Genomic DNA, 21,197 nt, shown 5'->3' with positions numbered 1-21,197 from the left:
TTGCCTTCGCGGCGAAACGGTTAGAACTTTCTTTCCCCTCTCGTAGAAACCCTTCGTACATTTTTATGACGGACTTACCAGGGTCTTCTTACCCCATCGTCGCCTTTCTTTCCGACCGTTCCCTGAAATTCCCTCGTGAACTTGGGAACCTCCCGCGGAGAAAAATTCCTCGTATACGATGATGCGATATATATCGCGCTTGTATCTATCTCGATTCGGCAAATCTGCCGATAAATAAACGGTAAATAGATCGTCATATATTATTAATTTAATCGCACTCGATAAAAATAAACAGCTCTTGCTGGGCTTGTCTATAGTCTTTTTAGTTACAGTTAATTAGTCGCGATTTAGAACTGCTTTATTTTTTTATTGAAATTGCGTATACAACAAAAGATAGTAACACTTTTGTTATCACAATTATAACAAAGAGTTCGACAACAAAAAAATCGCTTCCAAAGGCAAGGTAGTTTATCGCTCTTCATCGGTACACTCTGCCTTCGCGCGATAATGCCGGCTATCTAGATCTCACGGCGAGATAAACTAAAACGTACGGATGTATAACCGGCGAAAGTATCGCGCGGGGTTGCGACGCACGTAGCGACTCGTAAATTGAATTCGCGGATGTCGGTGGATTTTCGGGAGACGGGAATTGGCGGCCGATCCGGGTGTTGTGTGCACGACACCCGGAATCGGGGCGTTTACGCCGCCGTTGCACTCGCTCGCGGGCGAGAGAAAGGGATTAACGAGCCGACGAAAAGGGTAGAGGAGGCAGGACACGTATCTCCCACTCTCACGTCCGCTCTTTTCCAGGGCTTCAACCCCCTTCTAACGATCCCTCCTCCTAATAACCGCCATCGCGCAACGCTTTTGTCCGATGGAGAAGTAGGTCGCGGCATCCGCGACTGGACCGCCTTTTTCCTTCGTGTTTCACGAAGCTCCTCTCGAACCGCAGAGTTTCGGCCGATCTTTTATTTGTACGCGCCGTATGTTGTCCCGGAAGGGGTGCATAATCGGTGCCCTAAGCGAAAATTATTTAATCGCCCGCCGGCTGTCACCCGTCGGCTCACACAGGGAGAGTTAAAAGCGCTAATTGATCCGTTAATACCCGATGTTTTCTCTGACAACAAAAGAATGAATTGTCCCGAGAATTAATCTCCAAATGAATTAATCAACGTGTTCCTTCAAAGGATATACACGGTTCCTTTTGCGCTTGCGCTAGCTCGCACTCCTTTTTCTAGGGGTCGATCTCGATATTCCTCCGCGGGGATATCTTTCTTTTTCTCCGGGCGCGTGATTGACGCGGGCAATTAAATTTCAGTTCCCGGCTCATAAAAGTCAGAATAGACCGCAAATACACCAAGTACCGTGAAAAAACACCGGAGATTATTCCATTTGCTTAGTTTGCAATATAACCAGAAACTCGAGTGCGTTATCAGACGAGAGCGGCCTGTGGCCTTGCGCGATCCGATAACGCGCTTAAGTCACATCACTCTTAAACGAGCTGATAACGAGTTTCGGTTATTTGCGAACGCTCGATAATAACGTGTACATAATATTTCCGTCACGAGTCTTATAGGTATTTTTGTAATTCTCCATTTTTAATTTTCAATTAATAGCCCCGGCGTTGTGTCGGATTGACTTATTCGTGACTTTCTCAGTTTATAACTGGAGTATTGAATCTCCCGAGTCTCTCTCTCTCTCTCTCTCTCTTTTGAACTCGAAAGCTGAAATTCTCAATATCCAACTCCTGTTGCATGCGGATCACGATTGCAAAACGGTTAATTAATAATTACTCTTCCCGCGCACGTTTACGTTCCGTCCGCCGATCACGCGCGAAATTTACGAGCGCGTCCGATCGCTCGATTATTTCGTGCCTCGTCGAGCGTCTTCTGGCGCACGGCGTGCACATTGTATATCGCGAATCGCGATAACGGGTTATCGGGATACCTATCTGCGGTATGTGCGCGAGTTGCAGACGTAAGCAGCATCGTCGACATAGGAAACCGGCTGCGCGCGCCGGAGATCTCTTGCTACAAGCTTTTCGCGCCCATATTTCGCCATTACCAGCAACGGCGGTGCTTGTATTCGGGAATTCAGTTGGTTTACCCGCAGTTTCCTCGATATGAGATTCGCGACAGCGAAGTCCAAATTGCACGAATCGTGGGTGTCCATCGCGATGCGCGTTAGGATTGGAAACGGAAACGTACGCGAATAAAAATAATTAAATTGTATTGTAAAGTAATTATTAAATTACTGAATTATTTACTTATATAATTTATATATATATAAATTACGTACGTTTCCGTTTCCAATCTTAACGCGCATATATATATATATATATATATATATATATATATATAAATATGATTGATAATTATAACTGTATCATGCATAATACTTTCAGAATTGAAAGATTGAGAGAGCTATAAAAGTTAGGCGAGCCGAGACACGTTAAGAACGACAAGTTATTAAGTGTGAATTGAGAGTTACGAGGCTGGGGGTTAAAATTTGCGCGTCGCACAATTTGAAAAATTTTATTCGTTGAGGACAGAATGAAGTGAATATTCATGTACTTTATTGGCGGAATAAAACGAGAGAGAGAGAGAGAGAGAGAGTGAAGAACAAAAACTCCGTTATCAGGGCACTTGAGGATAATTTATAAAGCTCTTTATAAACTTCTTTATCGAGTAACAATTTATGTTCAATAACCGAAAATCCTAGTCGCGATTCGATTAAGATTTAATTCAAGATTTAATTAGGCGTAATTAGGTTCAGTTAAGTGGGTATTGTAATTAGAAATAGAATAATTATTCTGTTTAGTAAGCGCGTCGATATATATACGTTCTATCAATTAAATTCTCCGCGATTTAATTATTTCGATTTGGTTTGAGCGTCAATTTATTGATTGGTTCTATAAATGTCTTTTTCGGTTGTATTTCCTGAGCTTCTCTGGCAGTCTACGATGTACTTACATCGATAGCACTTACAATACGGCGCCACTGAGAGGGTGGGTGTCGAATGGCACCGCAGGCATCGCCGATCATCTTTCGCAACTCGATCGCGACGTGCGAACGACGGAGACGTGTGTAATCAGAAGGGGCATACGCGCGCGCGCGTGGTCCGACCTTATCTCGCGAGAGTAATGAGAACAAGAGTTTGCTTCGCGCCTCAAATCGAAGATGCCGCACGGATAAACGCGGAGGCAAGAGAGAAGACCGGATTATACGAGTGAAATAAAAAGACGCGCGCCGTGCCTGGCGTCGCGACTTTTTCCAACTGCGATTGCGACGACGATGAAAAATTCGCTCTAGATTAAAATCGCCAGGTCGGAGGAGTTCAATGCCATGCCGCTCGAGAAATGCGTCGCAGGTATAATTCTCGGTATATACGAGGACGCGTTTAAGGATTATTCGACGCGCGCGAGTAAATTGCCTCTCTCTATGTACCTATAAGTACTCGTTTTTGTTCTATCTCGTTCGCGACAGTATTAGCCCCGAGAGAGGATATCAGAGAAATATTCCTGCTCGTGGATTGTGGAATTTGAGAAATTTTAGTATAGTCGCGCTAATAAAAAATCTAGACGCTTTATAATTCGAGCGACGATGCTGTGGAATTTTGCTTTATTACTTCTTTGCTATACGTGCTTTATTCGTCTATTTGAATTTTGTGTATAATGCATTCCCATAATGCTCCCAAGTTTGTTTAACGCCGTATTAATTATAACGAAAATATTCGCGCGATAGGATACGCGTAGGAGGAGGACTTCGCTGAATATGTGTTTCGCCGTCTGGGGACAGTCACGGGAATGTTTCGGGCGTGGGAGAGCGTCCTAAATTCGTCACTTTATGAATCCGTGATGGGCGTATCTCGTGTCCCGCAGATTTTCACCTCGCGCGCCGACGCTGGCGGCGGCGATACGCGATAATCTGCTCCGCGGATCCATCTGTAGATTAAGGAGCCCACTCTAAAGCCGGGGCAATCTCATTACCGCGGCCACGAAAAGTGACGGCTCGAAATGGGCGAAACGGCGCGTCGGGAATTTCTTGGCGTGGTGGAAACGTAAAAGTGGAGAACCGTCGGCGTCGGCTCTCTGGCTCACCTCGCGCCGGTTATGTGCTCCGGCGTTTCCACCGGCGTTAACTAAGCCGCGGGATTAAATCGGATGAGACGTCGTTAACCGGAGCAGCTCGTTTTGTATATATGTGTGTGTGTATATATATCCACACGCCTGTACGCGTGTGGGCGTGAGACGCCGTATGTCCGCTTCCGACTCCGGTTTTCGCGACGCGCCGGTTCGCGCCGCGCGAAGTGAACGACCTACATCGCGAGAGCTCGTTACGGGCACACCCTTTGTTACTCATCTCGCCGTTTTCCTGCCGCAACGATATTCCGCAGTACGCTCGTGCATGCGAGCGAGCAGACGGACCGCCCGGAGTTCGTTCTGTCGCGCGCGTTACCGCGCGAGTGACTCCTGCCCGTAATCGCTTTGTTGAAACGAACGTGCGCGAGCTATTAACGGTGAACTCTTGGGGAGAAAATCGCTATCGGAGTGCTCGCGGGAATTTTTCATTTGCGTCGAGAATGCGCGATACGCGAAAACGAAAAAGCAACACGCGAAGAGGGGGGGATCAATCTCGCGCAATAATCGTGCTTTAAAGAGTGATTTCCACGTTTCTGTCAAATATTTAAAAATCTTGCTTTTCCGCACTTGCGATATCCTTGTTAAAAGGAGGTTTATCCGTTACGGCGTGCTGCGCGCGATGGGTATTCTATGAATAGCGACGCCGACGGCTCGCGCTGCGAATTCTTCCGAGACGTCTTTTTTAACGTCGCGACGTCGCGTCGTCGATCGACTAGAACGGGATTAACGGCGTCGCCGTTTGATTCGGCGTCCGTGTCTATTTTCGAGAGCCCAACAGAAACACCAGGTGCTCGCCGCCGGACCAAATTAAACCGTTCACTTCAAAGCGAATCGCTGGTCGGTAAACATAGTTAGCGAAAAATAATGCTTGGAGCCGTTCGATTGTTTTTCAACTATAGCGAATTGTTCTAAACGATTATTCGAAGAACCGTCGAATAATAATGTCGGGAATAATTGAATTTGAATTTAAACCCCATTTTGCAGAGAAGATTATTTCAAATTATTAATTTCTTTGTTTTTTTAATGCTTGGAAAATAGAGCTTTCTGCTTTCAAAGAGAGTCTACAGCAAAATTTTATTTTCGGAATAAGTTTCTCTTTGAAATGAATGGTACAATTAATAAAATTCGGAGAGCCGAGATCTATTCAAATTACATCGTTTGCCCTTAGGGTAGGGGATAAAATCGCGCGAGTTTAACATCGTCGCGAAGCGGAAACGAGATCATCTGGCCGGGAAAGTTCGTCGCGGACCCGCCACGTGTGCTCCGCGCGACCCGCCGCGCGTATCTCGTCCGCGGCAATCGCCAGTAATCGCTTTATTGTCGCGCAAATTCGTCGTGGAGCCGCGCGTTTATCTTCCCTCGGATACCGCGGTGCCAATATTTCGTCTCCTCTTCTTCTCCCTTTCCCCCCAGGCTTCCCATTTCTCATCCCCGGCTCTCTCCCGTTCGCCGCCACGCCGGAGGCGCAAAATTGTTCGTCCTCCCCCGCTTCGCCCTTCCTCCCTGTCTGTCTCTCACTTTCCGTTTCTCTCTTTCCCTCTTTCCGCGGCGCGCAGAGGCGAAATTATTGCTGATGCTCGGCCGTACGGGTGCCTTTCATCACCGATGCGCCGCGATGTGCAGACGCGTTTCGTGCCGCACAATCACGGACGCACGTGCAAACTTTCGGCGTACACGCACACATAGACAGTAGTGGAGACAGAATGGTGTATAGCACGAGTCTTTTCCCAGAGGGAAACAACTAGAGGTTGAAAATGGGTTAAGGATGGAAGAGAGAGGAGACCGGGGTGCATCTCTCACCGTAGGGTTGCACCCTGCATGGCATTCTCCGCGAACTTACGAGTGAGAAACCTGGCGAAGATTGCGAAACGCGCGTCTCGCAGCCGCCAAGTGGCCGGCTAAAATTATCCGCTTCTTTGCCACTCCGATCGCTTCGACGCGTCCGCGAGGTAGAAGTCAAATAGAGTGGAAAGTCGATTTCCTCTCGCTCCTCGGAGGATAATTAACACGGCGACGCGCCGGATTACCGTTTATTAATCTTCAGAAGTATTTTACCACTTAGCAGGAGCATATTACCTGTTATTTGACTTTCGTTCTGCCGCGGCCGGTTCGAAAGAAAAAGCGATCCGAATCTCGTTTCTTTGAAAATAGAGAGCAACGGAGCGTTAATTAACTTAACGTCTGTCACGAATTGACGCTTGATTCAATATTTTTCTCTTTCTTCATGATGTATTTGTCATCAATATTAGAGACATGGGTGTTTTTTTTTTAATAAATTTGAAATGCCGACTCTCTAATTTGCGAATAACACATTTTTCCTCGAGACTGCGCGTGCCATCGGAGTGCTGCCGGCCAGAAGAAATTCCGTCGAACTAATTAAAAGCGATGACACACGTGTAATCATATCGGACGTGTATCCGTAGCGCCGCAAATCTGCCGGAAATTCACTCTGTCAGACACAGGTGTTGCGCGCCCCGCATCGAGCCAGCCCTGCGCGGCGGACGTACGCGCGTACACGTGCACTCGCGCTCACGCACACAGACGTTGCACGTGTTCTCTCGCGAGATGCATCGATGGTGTGCACGCGGATGCAGATGGCGTGTAACCAGAAGCGGTAAAGCGAACGAGGTGGGGTTAAAAGAGAGAGCCTCACGCGGGTGGAAGGGAATGCGAGACTCGTTGAAAAAGGAGAGCGCGAGGCGAGGGAGACCGGAACGCGTCGCGTTGAAGCGGGATGGAGGCAACCGTGGGTTAAAGAGGTATCCGCGATAGAGACAAAGGCAGAATCCGTCTTTCAAGGGGGAAGAGGGATAGAACGATAGGATAGGAAGAAAATAGAGAGAGAGAGAAGGAGAACACGAGAGAGGAAGGGCGACAGGAGAGAGTCTCGAAAGAGGATCAACTAGCGAACGAAGTGGGCTGCGTTGTTAGAGAAGGATAGAAAGAGTCAGGAAGGGAGAAAGCGAATGAGGGAGAAAGAAGGAAGTAGTGATACACACACAGGCTGTTCCGTCGCTACCGAATAGCCTTCCAGTGGTAGATTATTTGATAAAACTGGTCTCTCTTTCCTCGAAGAGAATGTCTTGTGGCGAATTCGGAAATCTGGAATAATCGGGATTGTTTAAAATCTTTTGTTTGATTTTTTTGAAACAGAAAATAATAGAGGAATTGTGTGAAAGCAACCGTAATTAAATGTAACTTCTTAAATGTAAAATTAATTTCATTAAGTGAATTAGATGGCCATCGCAAGATTGCGCATTCAATCAGGAATTCCTTCTTACTCCTTCTTTTTTTATAACATACGAATGTTGATCTTGCGAAACGGCGAAGCCCGAGATCCGCCTTCGGGCTTCGCCGATTAATTAATAACATATACATCCATTCGGCAACGCGCGCGTGCACACCGACTAGAGAAAGAGAGACACATCCCGGCACTGAAACGCTCCGTATACCATGGCGAACTTCGGAAGTTATTCGCAACAAGCGGCTTGCTAGCTAGCTGCCTCGTGGAATTCTACTCACAACTACCACATCGCTATCAGTGCCATCGCCAGTACCCACCACCACTATCGCGTTACCGCGCTGTTGCCTCCTCCGTCTTGTCGTCCGATGTCGTCGGCACCTCTGGAGGTTCCAGCGAGAACCAACTTCCCGCGCGCCTCCCCCGTCCCAGACCACCTCCAGCTCCGCGGTCTCCCGTATTTCCTCTCCGCTTCTCATCGTCGTTCCTCTCTTTAATAGCAAGCAGAAACTTACTAGCGCCAACTCCGTTGGCGTATTACGTGTACGTGTATGTACTGTATATATACATACATATATAATACGTGTCGCACTCGGTATAGAACGATGAAGAGGAGGATTAGGGTTGCGAAGCTAACCGACGCGGATATTGCCTTTCGTTACGTCGCCAGAAATAGAGAGTTGCGCATTAGTTACGCCGATTAATCCATTAACTTCCTGCTACTTCTCTGTGCTCTCCTACTCTATCTACATTTATCTTGATTCCACCGTGAACATAAAATTACGTTCTCGGAACGGCCTACCGCACTCTCACGTTGACATTAACATTTCTTCGCGAGATAGACGAGCGTTCGATGTGCGCGCGTTAATCGCGTAATACTATGTTTATTTTTTCACACTACTGTACGTGGCATTGTTGCCTGGTTTTTCTCTTTCAATCTGATTGCGATCGCGATGTCGCGCCCGCCGCTGCTGTAAAATCACAGTTCGGAAGTCGGCTGTCACAATTGTAACGGAACGGTAAAAGCGCACGTGCCGCGGATGGCGAACAAACACGACGATAGCGAGCGGCAGAGATGAGATAATAGATAATAGACACACCGAGAGAGAGAGAGGCCGATTGTTCGCGCAAACGCTTTGAATAGACGCCGCGTGGCAGAAGCTCGTAAACGAGGCTCCTGTGAACTTGCCCTCGATTAAGATTATTATCCTTTTTGCGCATTGCGCCGTTTACCTTGTGGCTATAACAGAGTCCTGTTACTCCGTGCACGCAGTCCATCCATCACATATATACACACACACGTACACACGTCAGAAAGTAAAATATAATTAATCTTTTAATTAAAACTCTTTAATTGCGGCCGCGCGGCGGCGCAAAGAATGTTAGACACAATGAGCGTAATAAAACTTAAACAATCTGTTGACACTCCTCTTTATTGATTAATAATATCATTTTACAAATGGTAATAGAGAAATAACAAATATAGACGGTACGCTGGCATTGTACAATTTATTTGCCGGTGATTTTGAGAGAAAAAAAGAGGGAGAAAGGAATTTCCAACAAATGCGGAATTTTTACGTGCCGCAGGTAAAGAATTAAATTTCCGCTAAAATGGCAGAATCGCGAATAAATTCCTTCGCGATTGGAGCTCCGTGTGCAACTTTTTTTTTTCTCTCGTCAGCATATCTACGGGAGTATCGTGTAACAGTGTGCCAATCTCGACCTTTCTCCCCTCGTCGATTCGCTCTTATCAAACGAGGAACGCTCATTCACGCCTTTCCCTTTAATGAAACGGACGGCGGACCCTTGCCGTCCGTTTCTCCTTGCCTCCCTCCTTCCGCCGCGGAAACGTTTTCCACTTGTTTCCACCGCGGCCGACCGGCCGGACGCGTGCGTGTTCTTCCTCGTTACGTGCGTCCGCACTCACGCACGCACGCACGCGTGTACAGGCGCACGCTGCTCGCGTGGGAGTGCATTCGTGTGTGCAGCGCGCTTACGACACGGCGACGGTTCCGTTGCACGCCGGAACGTGAGGTTAAAGGAACGCCTCGCGCGAACAGGTTCCCTTCCTTTTCCACGACCGCCGACCGCCGAAGGGAGTAGCGAGTTGCATCAGCACGACGACACAGTCGGAGACTGACAATGGACCGCGTTCTCACCGCGCGCGTATGAGCGTTAAACGTGAAGGATCCCCGGGGAACGGTACAAGTGGATTTCAAATTACGAGAATGCGAGGTTGCTGCTAGAAAGCTACTCTGGAATTTATTATTAAACATTTTCTAGCTGGTATTTGGTACTAGAATCCTCTACTTCAAAGTGACAGTGCGAGAGGTGTAACTAACAATGAGATATCAAAAATTGCAATGTATTAAGCTTATCCGATTTTACTGAAAGAGAAAAATCTATAAAGTACAAAAGTTTCACGATTCACCTATAAAATAGCACGTATTTTTGTCATTGCTGAATATAATTGTTCAAATGGAGATAAGACCGGGCACAGAGAGCAGGGGGTTTCTCCGCTTGCAGGATTCTGCCTCGATGGAACGATACTTTATAGAATTTTTCCGAATTTACGCTTCTCGTTACCGACGAACGTGCGCTTTGATAAATCGCTCGCGTTCGCCATTAGTCGTCGTTTCCCGTCCCGATGAAAAATGCGGCTCGTGCGCTAATAAACAATATACGCGAACGTCGAATGCGGCGCGCGGCCGCGCCGCGCCGTTCTAAAATTGTGAACGTTCCCACGAAGCCCGAGTAATTTGTACCGTTCGAGACGCGATCGTTAAACTCTTTCGTGCGGCGATTTAGCAGGTTTCTTGTTGGCAGCGGCGCGGCGAGCCGGTCAGCAGTCGCGGCAAAGGCTTAGACGTTCGCGTAATTCGAATCAATCCGTGGCTATTATTAACTCCACGGGACAATACGGCTGCACGGTTACTCACGGCATTGATGAAATGCTTTACGCGTTCAATACAATCTTTTTTTTAACGGAGGAAGAGCAGGTGGGAAAGGGGAACAGGTATAAGAATTTATGTAGCTTTTTAAAGACTTTATTGCTATCCGGATACAATGTCTAATATATGTATATATAAAATATTAAAAAAATATATATATATATACATATATATTAGTTAAATATATAGGTAATAATCATTTTTATTTAAATAAATAACAATATACAATAAATATACAGTTAATAATAATTTTTTATAATTTTCGCAATACTTTTGTGATACATTATTTATTTCATAAATCACTGTTATTCCTGAGTTTCTACAATATTATAAATATAAAGAATAACAAAGAGCCTTGAAGATGGATCGAGCAATCAAATTAGAGTAAATTAGGTTTCAAAGTACAATAGAATATCCCACGTTGCTATCAACCGCGAAGATTTTGGTGTCGCGAGCTTTTGTAGATCTCGAAGTTGTTGTGCTTCGACTAAGTGAGTTTTCCTCCCGGTCGGATCGGTTGTCAACGAGTCAGGTGCCAGGCAGAGAGGCGAGAGAGCTTAGAGACGGCGCGCCGCGCCGTTCGCGCGCACGCAGTCGGCGTGGCAAAACCACAAGGCACCGCTCGCACAGAGCGCGCGGACGTAGGACAGTGCATTTAGGGTCGATGCCCTCTTCTCCGTGCGCCGTCGATGTTCGGTGCTCTACGTATTTTCTCCTTATCTCCTTCTTTCGCTCTTTCTCCCTACACACTCCGTGTAGGGGCTTTCCGCTGCCGCTATCCTCCGCCTTGTCCCCCGAGCCGGATACTTGTTGGACGGTCCTTAGAGGCTCGCATGCCTCTTCGCGATGATCGAGAGAACGAATGAGCCCCCGCGCGTTTCACTCTTGCCGGGGGGTGGGGGGAGAGGAACGAGAGAGAGAAAAAGAGAAGAGCGCTTATAAGTCCAGGCGGCACGCGCGATTATCCTTCTTATTAAATTAAACGCGGCTAATTCCAAGGGCAGACTGATAAACGACGTAGGTATTTGCTTAATGACATAGAAGCAGGTAATTGCGATCGCCGTATAACAGTTTGTCCGAAGCGTTTCGTCGAGAGCGAGGTAATCTCTGGGAATCGCGCGACGTTGCCCGAGCTTTACTCGGGAGCCAATTACTTTGGCCATTCTGCTTTTCTTCATACGGGGTCTCGGCTCAAATCTCGACCGTTACGTTCGCGAAAATGTTTTTTTTTTCTTCCCGCGCTTTATTTGTCGCGCGAAAAGTCTTTAACGTTGAAGAGGCATTAGAACCTAAGCGTATAGGTAATTGTGTGTATGTGTTGGATCGATTGTAAAGGAATCTCATTTTTTGCCGTCTGCATAAGCACGACCTTGTCCAAGAGCTGTACGCTGTTATTATCCACTTTATTAAATTAAGCGAGAGCGATACAGAGAGAAGATAATGAAAGACGTGACTTGGAATTAATATCCCAACTTTTTAATGCATTTAAGCACTCTCAAAAAGCAATAAATTATCTCACGTGTAATTTAATACAACGTTGAAGTAGCACGCGTTATATATCCCACCGCTTTTTAACCATCGCGCTAATTTTTCAAACCTTTAGTTGTCTTTAAAGCGCACAATACACTTCGAACAAACTTCAAACGAGAAATTTCGGTAATTCGGTGCGATTTTTCTGCGTCCTAAATCACTTGCTAAGATAATAACGTGGATACATTTGTGTTTTTTTTTTATTGTCTTAATTTGGAGGATTTGTTTTTGGTCGTCAAGTGAACTTTATTTGGGGATTTTCCTATTTTTCTAATCTCCAATTCGAGTCCAATCGAAACTCCAGCCTTGAGCTTTTCAATGGAGGACGATGGAAAGAAACTCTAACGGATGGGAGAGAGACGAAGTGTACTCGCGGACGCGCGAGAACGGCGCGCTCCGAGGATCAATGAACGATTGTTCCTTAATACGCGGTGCTCCACAGGTTGCAGAGTCGCGCGTGTATTCTTCGCACGCATTTCTCTCGCTCCGACTTGGATTCTAATCGAGAATGCACTTCGCTCTTGATATCAAATTATCTCCGCTTTCTGCCGGCTGCTACCGTCACCGTCGCCGCCGCCTCCGCCTCCGCCGTTGAGAATCTCTCTCGCGTCCGTAATCGCGTCGAGCGGGTTTCCTTGTTTAACGAGTGGGATTTCGCTCGAACGATTTCAGAGGGATCGCGTTAAACAGCGAGATATAAATCCCTCTTAGCGTTCGCTTCGCTAAGGCACTTCGGTGAATCACACGACTCAACGATTCTCAACCTCGGAATAAAATTGAACCGTGCTTTCTTTTTGTTGCAGGGATCTCGCGCGGGATCTGAGTCTGTCGGATAGCGAGGATGAAGAGAATAAGGTAACGTATACCTCAAGAGATATTCAATATTTTGTTAGGTGCGTGTTATTAAATAAATTTTATTATAGATATTTCATGCTAATTATGAAATTAAGTGAATTATGAATTAATATTTGTTATTAAATTAAACATTAATTGTTTAATATTGTAATGAGAAAATGGGCGCTGTTAACTTCAGAAGCGTAATTTTTGAACTATGGAAGCTGAACGCGATTAGCTGCACTTTCGCCTTCGAGTTTGTTTTTTCCGTTGGCTTCTTGCGATACCGCAGAGCACTTTCGCAAACCGATACGATCGAGTCGCGTTTGACGAAGAACTAAATGGTTGTTCATCGCAGCGAAGAAAAATTCCGTTCCACTTTATTTCACGGCGAAATTACTAATGGTGGTCTTCTTTATTCCCAGGAAATATTGTCGAGGCCGACGAGAGCAAACAGGAGTCCGGATCTCACGGTTGTGTAAGTATCTGACTTTTGTTTGCAGAAATTAACTAGGATCATAAGCAATTAAAGATAAAAAAATACTTATCCTCAATTGTCGAAATTGTTTTTTTTTTCTTATATATTCAGAGACTTAAAAAAGGGAGTTTTGAAATTCTTAAAACGTTTCTTCTATATCTCATGATTTCTTCAAAATCATGCTTTCGGCACGAACATTTAAATAGATATAATATTTTAAATAATTGAGTGCTTATTTCTTTTCACGCGCTTGAAAATGAAAACAGCGCTGTGAAAAATAGTAAAATAATTTTTTTGAAAAATTCCAAACCTTTCTTAAGTGCCTGCACATAAATTTTTTTCGAGTATACACGCAATTTGAGTACATTCGAAATTTCACGGTCTCAAAATTTAAAAATGTGCTAGAGCAATTGGCCAACGAGAGATTTCTACGATTTCCAGCGTTTCGATATCTTTATCGAAAATCACGGTGTCCAATATTGAGCATCGTTTGATCTCGCGTCCTTACAGTCTATCGACGCCGTTGATGACGTCGGCGCCGCCGCCTCTGACACCCATGTCGCCCATGGTCATGTCACCCGTGGGCCCGTTGTCACCCCCGCGGCCGATCAGCCCGCCCAGGTACCCGTCACCGCCCCCGAAGCGGGTGACGCCGAAGCGAGAGCTGTCTCCTCCTCCACCTGTTCTCAATCATCCCCTGCCATCCGCGTGCTCCCCGACGAATCCGGTCGTAGTCGGCCAGCCGTCGAGTCCAGCCGAGGCGCCGCAGAGCTCCGGAAGCGCCAGCTCGAGCTCGGACTCCGGCTCGGATTCCGGCTCGGACAGCAGCGACGACTCCGAGGACGAGGACGACCTGGCGTCGGCGCCACCGCCGTCCAAGGGGCCCACGACGCCGCCCTCGGTCTCGCCGAAGCAGGAGAATTTGGTCGAGGAACCGCCGCCCGCTGTGGAGGAACGTCGCTGGGATCTCAGTTCTTTCTTCAACAAGACGGCGGTACAGCATGGCGAACAGAACTCCGAGTCGAAGCCGGCTCAGGTAAGATTGGACTATCTGCGCGGATTAAAGTGAAGCAGTATTTTGAGAACCAATATATCTGAAAATTTTTCGGGAAGTTTTGAGAAAAAAAGTTTTAAAGCTTTTTAGTATAGTTTATAAAAGTAGATACGTTTCAATTATATAATTATAAGAAGTTATGTCAGGGAATTTTCTTTGAAGAAGGAACTGTATTGTTTTGCAGGATAACGCCAGGCGGGAGAATACGCTCGAGATAAAGACGGAGACCAGCAGGTCGCACAGGGAACAGCCCCGCGATTGGCAGCTCGACGAGGCCTTGAAGAGGACTCACAACATGAGTTCCCTCAGCGACAGCGATCATCACTCCGATCAGGAGAAGGTTCATAAGCTGGTCGAAGATAATCGCGCCCAGACGGAAAAGCCGAAAGTGGCCGATACTAGAAAACGACCCGGGCGACCCAGGAAATCCATCAAGAGCCCGAAACGCAGTCATCGGACATCGGACGAGAGTCTGAAGAACGGCAAACCGCGCAGCCGGACGAGAACAGTCGCCACTTCCAGAAAACGGTCGCCACTCGTCAAGAAGAAGCAACCGAAATCGAAGGAAATGGTGCCCACGAGCGACGACGACAACGACTCGAGATCGCACAGTGATTCCGACAGCGATCGTCGACCTACCAAAGTGTCGGCCGTGGTACCGACGAGAAAAGAAATCGAAAAGAGATCGAGACTGAGCGTGTCGTCCAGCGACGATGAGAGTTCGCCACCGAACAGGAAAAATAATCACAGTGCCTCCGAGGACGACGCCGCGCGATGGACAAGAGTTCCCCCCATCAAGCGGAGCAATCTGTTGGACTCGCCGAAGAAGCAAGACCAGAAGAAAAATTCCGCCAAGGGCAAGCCCAGGCAGCCGAGGTCGAGAGTGGCCAACGTTGTCGGCGGTTCGGACTCCGACAGCGAAACGGAGGTGTCTGTAAGAACTAATCGCATCAAAGTCGCTAGGTAAATATTCTTCACAATTCCAACGCATTAGCTATCGATCTTTTGTGAACATTTGCAAGATTTTCTTTCTAAAAAAAAGGTGTTATAAATTGTACATTTATTTCCATTGAGGCGCGACCTTTTTAGAAAGAAAATCTTGCAAATGTCCACTTAATTTTTTCGTGTCTTGCTTTTGTTTCAACGAAGATATAAATAATTTTTGCAATAATAATAACGCAACACTTTCTGTTCTAAGATATGTTCATCAATATTTAAGATTTAAATTAATTTTCAAACTTCTTTCCTTTTTATTTTTCTACTTGCGTTTTTTTTTGGCACGACAACGAGACTAATAAATTAAATTATTGATCTAAGTATTATAAATATCAGAGTGCCACCCAGGCCGCGAGCACCACCAACGAGGACGACCTCGCCTGATAACTCTGATAGCGATAACAGCCCGGCGTCGAAACTGCAAGAGGACGACGCCGGCAACGTACAGGACAAGAAGAAAAGCGACACGCTGCGCCACGTCTTCTCTACGTCGAAGGGCGGCGGGAAGGGTGGTGGAAAAGGTGGAAAAGGTGGAAAAGGTGGTGGTAAATGCGGTATCTACGTGGAAGAGTACACGAGTAATTCTGCTACGCACACGCCGACCGGCGGGGACAGCCCATACAAAAGACCGTCCTCGCGGACGTCCAGTGGTGGAAACAATATTCTTCTGCGCTCGCCTCTAGCACTCACACACGTGAATGGCGTACCGAGTCTCGTGTGCAAGATCGATCTCGCCAGGATATCCTCGCAATTACTGCAACTATCGAGAGGGCAAGAGTTACGACAGCGTACGGAATTGCCCGACACCAGGCCGTCTTCGAGGCAGAGACCGTCCTCTAGCTTGGCGACTTCGCAACCACCGAGGCCGTCCACGCCAGAGGAGGGTGAGATCATAGACACGCCACCCCCGCAGCAGCAGGTCGTGTCAGATCGCGCGAGGATTCACCGTTCTGATGGACTGTTGGGCGAGGGTGACGGTAGGAGTTCACGTTCTGTGATCAAAGGCCAGCCGATATCGTCGGACTCGAAGAGCGGCGGTGTTATTCTCGGAGGTGTTGGAAGTGCTAGTGGTACCGGTGCGATCGGTAATGCACTCAAGAGGAAACGTAATCCGAGTTGCAGTTCCGTGTCCAGTTTGAGCCCTGTTCAGTGTTCGATGGACGCGAAAACGAAGAGTTCGTCCGAGCATAAGGACAGGAGCCGCAAAAGACAACGGAGGCATGTCACAAACGACGGATTAATGTCCAGTCAGGTATAAATCTAGGACAAAGTTAAGTACTCAATTGAAAAGTATTACAACTTACGTATTTAACTTTAAGCAGTTTTGAATGTAATTATCTTTCAACTTTTATTCATATAATTTTATACTTAATATGCTTTACTTCTTGATATTGTAATCGACGAGCGAAGAAATTGAGAAGAAAACGGTTATATAAGTAATTCTAAAAGTAGTTGTCATGTTTTATAGTTGTAATACTTTTATTACTTAATTTAATGGAAGCATGCTAATGTGTCAAGCATGCTGCCAATGTAACAATGCTAATTTTCTGGATAATATATTTTTTTTATAAAAAATATATTTAAAATAAAATTAAGTTGTTTATTTTCTAATTATGTATTGCAGTATAATGGAAAAACTTGTACATGTTATCTTTTAATATTCCACAGCAAAGTGATATTCAACCGACAAATCACGAGAGGGACGAGAAACAAGATACAAGTTTATTACCACCACCACCTCTTCCAGCTCAGCGCGTCTACTATTCTTACTTCGATCCTCAGAATGAAATATTAGAAGATCAGGATAGGTAAGCTGTTTGTTTACGCACGATGCTCAGGCTTTATCATAATCGATTTTGAATATAAACTAAGCTCAAATTAGATCTAGCATGATATAATAGTATTTTTATGCTTTTCCTCATGAACTAATTGATTTTTTTTATGTATGACAGCATATATTTATATTTCAGGGACCACGACCAGTACCTGACCGAAGCTAAGCGACTAAAGCACAATGCCGACGAGGAGAATGATCTTACGGCACAGGGCATGATGTATCTGGAGGCCGCTCTGTACTTCCTTCTAACGGGCGACGCGATGGAATCAGACCAAGTTACGGAAAAAGCCTCGTATACTATGTACAAAGATACTCTTAGTCTCATCAAGTAAGTACATTTCTAATTAAGACGCGTACGCGTATGATAAAAAAAATAGGAGAAAGCTTGCTAATTAAAGCGATTTTCTCTTTGTTCCGCAGATACATCTCGTCGAAATTCAAGAGCCAATCCAACAACTCACCCGAGAACAGTATACACACTAAGCTGGCCATCCTGAGGTGAGTGTACCTGGCTTCCTCTTTGAATCGTACAGCATTGCATAAGCGGACACGTCTCAAAATTGCGATTTGTCTTTATAGCCTTTGGTGCCAGTCACGCTTGTACTCCAAACTTTATAATATGCGCAAACAAGAGATGAAAGAGGTTCAGAAGATCGTCAACGATTTCAATCAAAAGGTGAATATTTTTTATTATCTGGATCATCTCATTTCACATTCAATACATTAATTACTTCAAACATATTACAATTTTTATTTTATTACAATTTAAATCTGCGCGTGAGTTATAATTGTTGAAAAAAATCATTTTAGCAATCACAGCAATCAGCAGCTCAGACAACGCCTGCTCAGGGGGAGGGACAAGGTACGCCTTCTCTTTCGCCTACACCGTCGCCCGCCGGTTCTGTAGGTTCCGTCGGTAGTCAAAGTTCCTCCGGATACAGCAGCGGTGGGCAACATCCGGCAACATCGGTCAATGGCCAATACATTAGCGTGCCTGTGCACGTCTACAATGCAATGATAAAGCAAAATCAGTATTCAGGTTTACTTATGAATGGCCATGACCTTTGGGAACAGGCAATAAAGCAGGCGAAACAGGAGGAGAATAGAAGTACGTAGAGAAATAAAGACTGAATCTAATGAATCTCGTTTCGCTTTTGTAATGGCTGTTTTTTCTCGTACTTTCAGGCTTTTTCATCGACTTGGATCGAAGATTGGGACCCCTGACATCGTATAGCTCGCTACGCGAGCTCGTGCGTTACGTTCAAGCGGGTATAAAGAAGTTACGAGCTCTCTGACCACAGTGGCACAGCCCCCGACCACCCACCCCAAACTACATTACTTCTCTTCCTCAAAACATAGTCACTTACCCGACCATGTACACGTAGTTGCGTAGCGTCGTTGCGTCAATCATTGTGACGTCAATCAACAACCCAGCGATGCAGGGAGACGTGAGAAACGGGAAGGTGCGATAGCGGTGATATAGCGAAATCATGGACTATTTTCTCTGCGAGAAGTGGTCTCGGGGGTGCGATCGAATCGATAACGAGGGTCACGGCAATGTAGAAAAAGGAGAGAAAAACGGGAGCAGCTCGTGAGCAGGTCTCCTTTAGTCGGACGACGTGGAGGCATTCTTGATATAAATTTAGCAGCAAGTTTATAGTCAATTGCAAAGCGCGTGCCTGAGGGGGCGAGGGGAAAAGGCGGCCGACCGAGGGAGGGGAGTCGCTTTATCTTACCACGGTGCATAAACGAACCTCGTGCACTTTGTTTAGAGCACGTGTTACTTACTCTCGAGGCGCAGGGGAGAATCGGCGGGGGGGGGGGGGGGGGATGATATCGAGACGCTCGCGTGCGACGATGCGAGTGCATTAGATTTCTAGCGAGCCGTGATAACTCGTGTCTATTTTTCCGAAGTGTCCGCTTTTGTAAGTTAACGCATAGATATCGACGCGAGTTCGAGAGGGAGGGGGGAGAATCGGAGGAAAATAGGAAAGAGGGGAATAAGTGAGGGAAAGATAATGACCGAAAAAGGAAAAAATGAGAAAAAAAAGTGAAAACCACTAAATGGGTAGTAAGTGCCACGTAAAAAGCGCCCGTGTGTTCTCGCTTCACGGTGCGCCCACAGCCGACGTTACCTGAAGCATGAGTATCGTTTCGGCGATTCAAGTGCGATGAATATAAGGGATATATACATATTTAATATATATATAGTTTATTACCTATATAAATATATATAAATAGTTATAAAGATAAGAATATATTTAATGACGCGAAGAGAGATAATGCATCTCGCGCGCCGGCGCCGCGTTTCAGTATAGGGGAACAGACGACAGTTGTATTCGCGAATAGGAGAAGAAATCGTGATAAAATGAGAAAGAGAAAGAGGAAGAGAGCGGACACAGGATTAGAGTGTTTTTCGGTGGAAAGATGCGCGAGCAACAGGATCAACAACCAGGATCAAGCGATGTGCTATAGTTAAACTATAGTCTAACGTTTGCGTGCGAAGCACACGACTCTTTTTTGTAGATAGATCACGGGGGAAGTAATTTAGATTAGAGTAATTAATATGCAAACAGGAAAAGCAGTAAACAGATGCGACTATACCAATACATATTATTTACATTATCTAGAGTTAAAACCGGGAGAAACAAGTAGAGGTTCTAGTGCGATTGAAAAGTAAAGAAGGAAAAAATAATGACATACCACATACACGCATATACCAATAGCATGATTTAATGAAACGCAAGCGAGGGAAGAACAAAGCGAAATAAAACGCATGCTAAAAGTGCGTGGTGAACGGTGTGACGGGCAAAATGTATTCGCGAATAATAAGTAACAAATACAGTATTCGAGATTGCTGATCGCGAATGAATTTCGCCCGTCTACCGGATGCCGAAGAGGTGAATATCCTCTTGCGCGCACGGCATGAGATGCTAACGATGGAAAACAATGAGAAAAAGAACAAGCGCAAGCGGATAAGCAAGTTGCTCATGTGTATATTTTTGTAAATAGATATTTGTGAGTGCCGCCGTCTTGAGGGCGGTCTACCGTTGTCGAGTTCGCGGTAGATCGGCCCGCCCCAATTTTTGCTACCACAGATCTTGTCCAGAATCGGGTAAGAGATTAACAAATAGGAAAAAAGAGGGATATGAGAATATGTAACGAATCAATACATAACGAAATGTCCGTTGAATTTAGTTCCGAAAGAAAAATATGCTCTCCGCGCTTTCTTTCTTTGAGAATGGCCCGTTCGTGCGTTCACGTTACTCTCTCAGACGAGTTTTTCGATCTGTCCCCGTTCTTACGATCGCTTCTCGATCATCGAATCGTGCCGAGAAAAATTCTGAACGCGTCACGGTAGCTTCGTTATTTCGAGTTTTACCAGTGATTTGATTCGCCTCATGTCTCAAACGCATCTCTTCCCCCGCATTCAATTAACGAATCGACAACGAGTGGATTGCAGCGGGAAAGTACGTACTCGGTAATCGTTCCGAGTTTCATTTTCTCGATAAAATGCCGAATTTGACGAAACAAACTTGCGAAATCCGAATTCACGAATCGAAGGGATTTTTATCAAATATAAGATCGAAACACGATCGCGTAGTTTTAATACATATCCGAAATCTAAACTTAATTCTCTCTTAAGTGATTAACGAACGTTACCCAGCCGAAGAATAACCGGCAATATTCCCCGAAACCGTAGGACCAATTATCATTCGTTTAATTTACAAAATCGCGTTGTTGTCTCGTTGCTGATGTGCTCTGTTAGCAACATCAGGAAAGATAACGAAGAGAAAACGCAGGCGGATTGGCGGGATCACGACGGCCCATAGTTACTAAGCGCGGTCCAATGGTTCACGGGATACAATTTTATATTTCGCGAGTGCTAAAGGATAAAGAGAAGAGACTAAAAGTTAAAAGTAAAAAAAAAAAAAAGAAAAAGAAGTCTATTAAGGAGCTTCAAGAATATTTTCGAGACACATTTATAGCAGATACATATATCAGGCCCATTTTCCCGCCAGGCCGACCGCTCTAAAAAAAAAAAGAAAAAGAAAAAAGAAAGAACGCAAATTTGACGAGACACTAAGTCGAAGTTCGGCATAATTTTCAAGAAAATGAAAAACGGTGGAATTGT

At 45.6% G+C, this 21,197-nt stretch overlaps 1 protein-coding gene across 4 annotated transcripts in view; it reads left to right on the top strand.

The window, feature by feature from the left end:
* LOC112466007 (AF4/FMR2 family member 4) overlaps nt 1-21,127 on the top strand; it is a 191,006-nt gene extending 169,879 nt beyond the window's left edge. For 3 of the 4 annotated variants that reach the window (XM_025033846.1, XM_025033847.1, XM_025033849.1), the window contains exons 8-18: nt 12,667-12,718; nt 13,123-13,175; nt 13,617-14,211; nt 14,414-15,192; nt 15,562-16,477; nt 16,894-17,033; nt 17,196-17,390; nt 17,483-17,560; nt 17,642-17,738; nt 17,873-18,170; nt 18,248-21,127. In XM_025033846.1, the coding sequence (XP_024889614.1) occupies nt 12,667-12,718; nt 13,123-13,175; nt 13,617-14,211; nt 14,414-15,192; nt 15,562-16,477; nt 16,894-17,033; nt 17,196-17,390; nt 17,483-17,560; nt 17,642-17,738; nt 17,873-18,170; nt 18,248-18,357 (3,313 nt within the window). In that variant the 3' untranslated portion in view covers nt 18,358-21,127. The remainder of the gene's footprint in view (nt 1-12,666; nt 12,719-13,122; nt 13,176-13,616; nt 14,212-14,413; nt 15,193-15,561; nt 16,478-16,893; nt 17,034-17,195; nt 17,391-17,482; nt 17,561-17,641; nt 17,739-17,872; nt 18,171-18,247) is intronic. The other variant, XM_025033848.1, reaches the window with a different exon arrangement.
* The last annotated feature ends 70 nt before the right edge of the window (nt 21,128-21,197 follow it).

Source organism: Temnothorax curvispinosus, unplaced genomic scaffold (genome assembly GCF_003070985.1).
Source record: "Temnothorax curvispinosus isolate PA1 unplaced genomic scaffold, ASM307098v1 QBEX01015766.1, whole genome shotgun sequence".
Lineage (NCBI taxonomy): Eukaryota > Metazoa > Arthropoda > Insecta > Hymenoptera > Formicidae > Temnothorax > Temnothorax curvispinosus.
The sequence above is the reverse complement of the archived record's forward strand: the minus strand, read 5'-3'. Positions and strand labels throughout refer to the sequence as shown.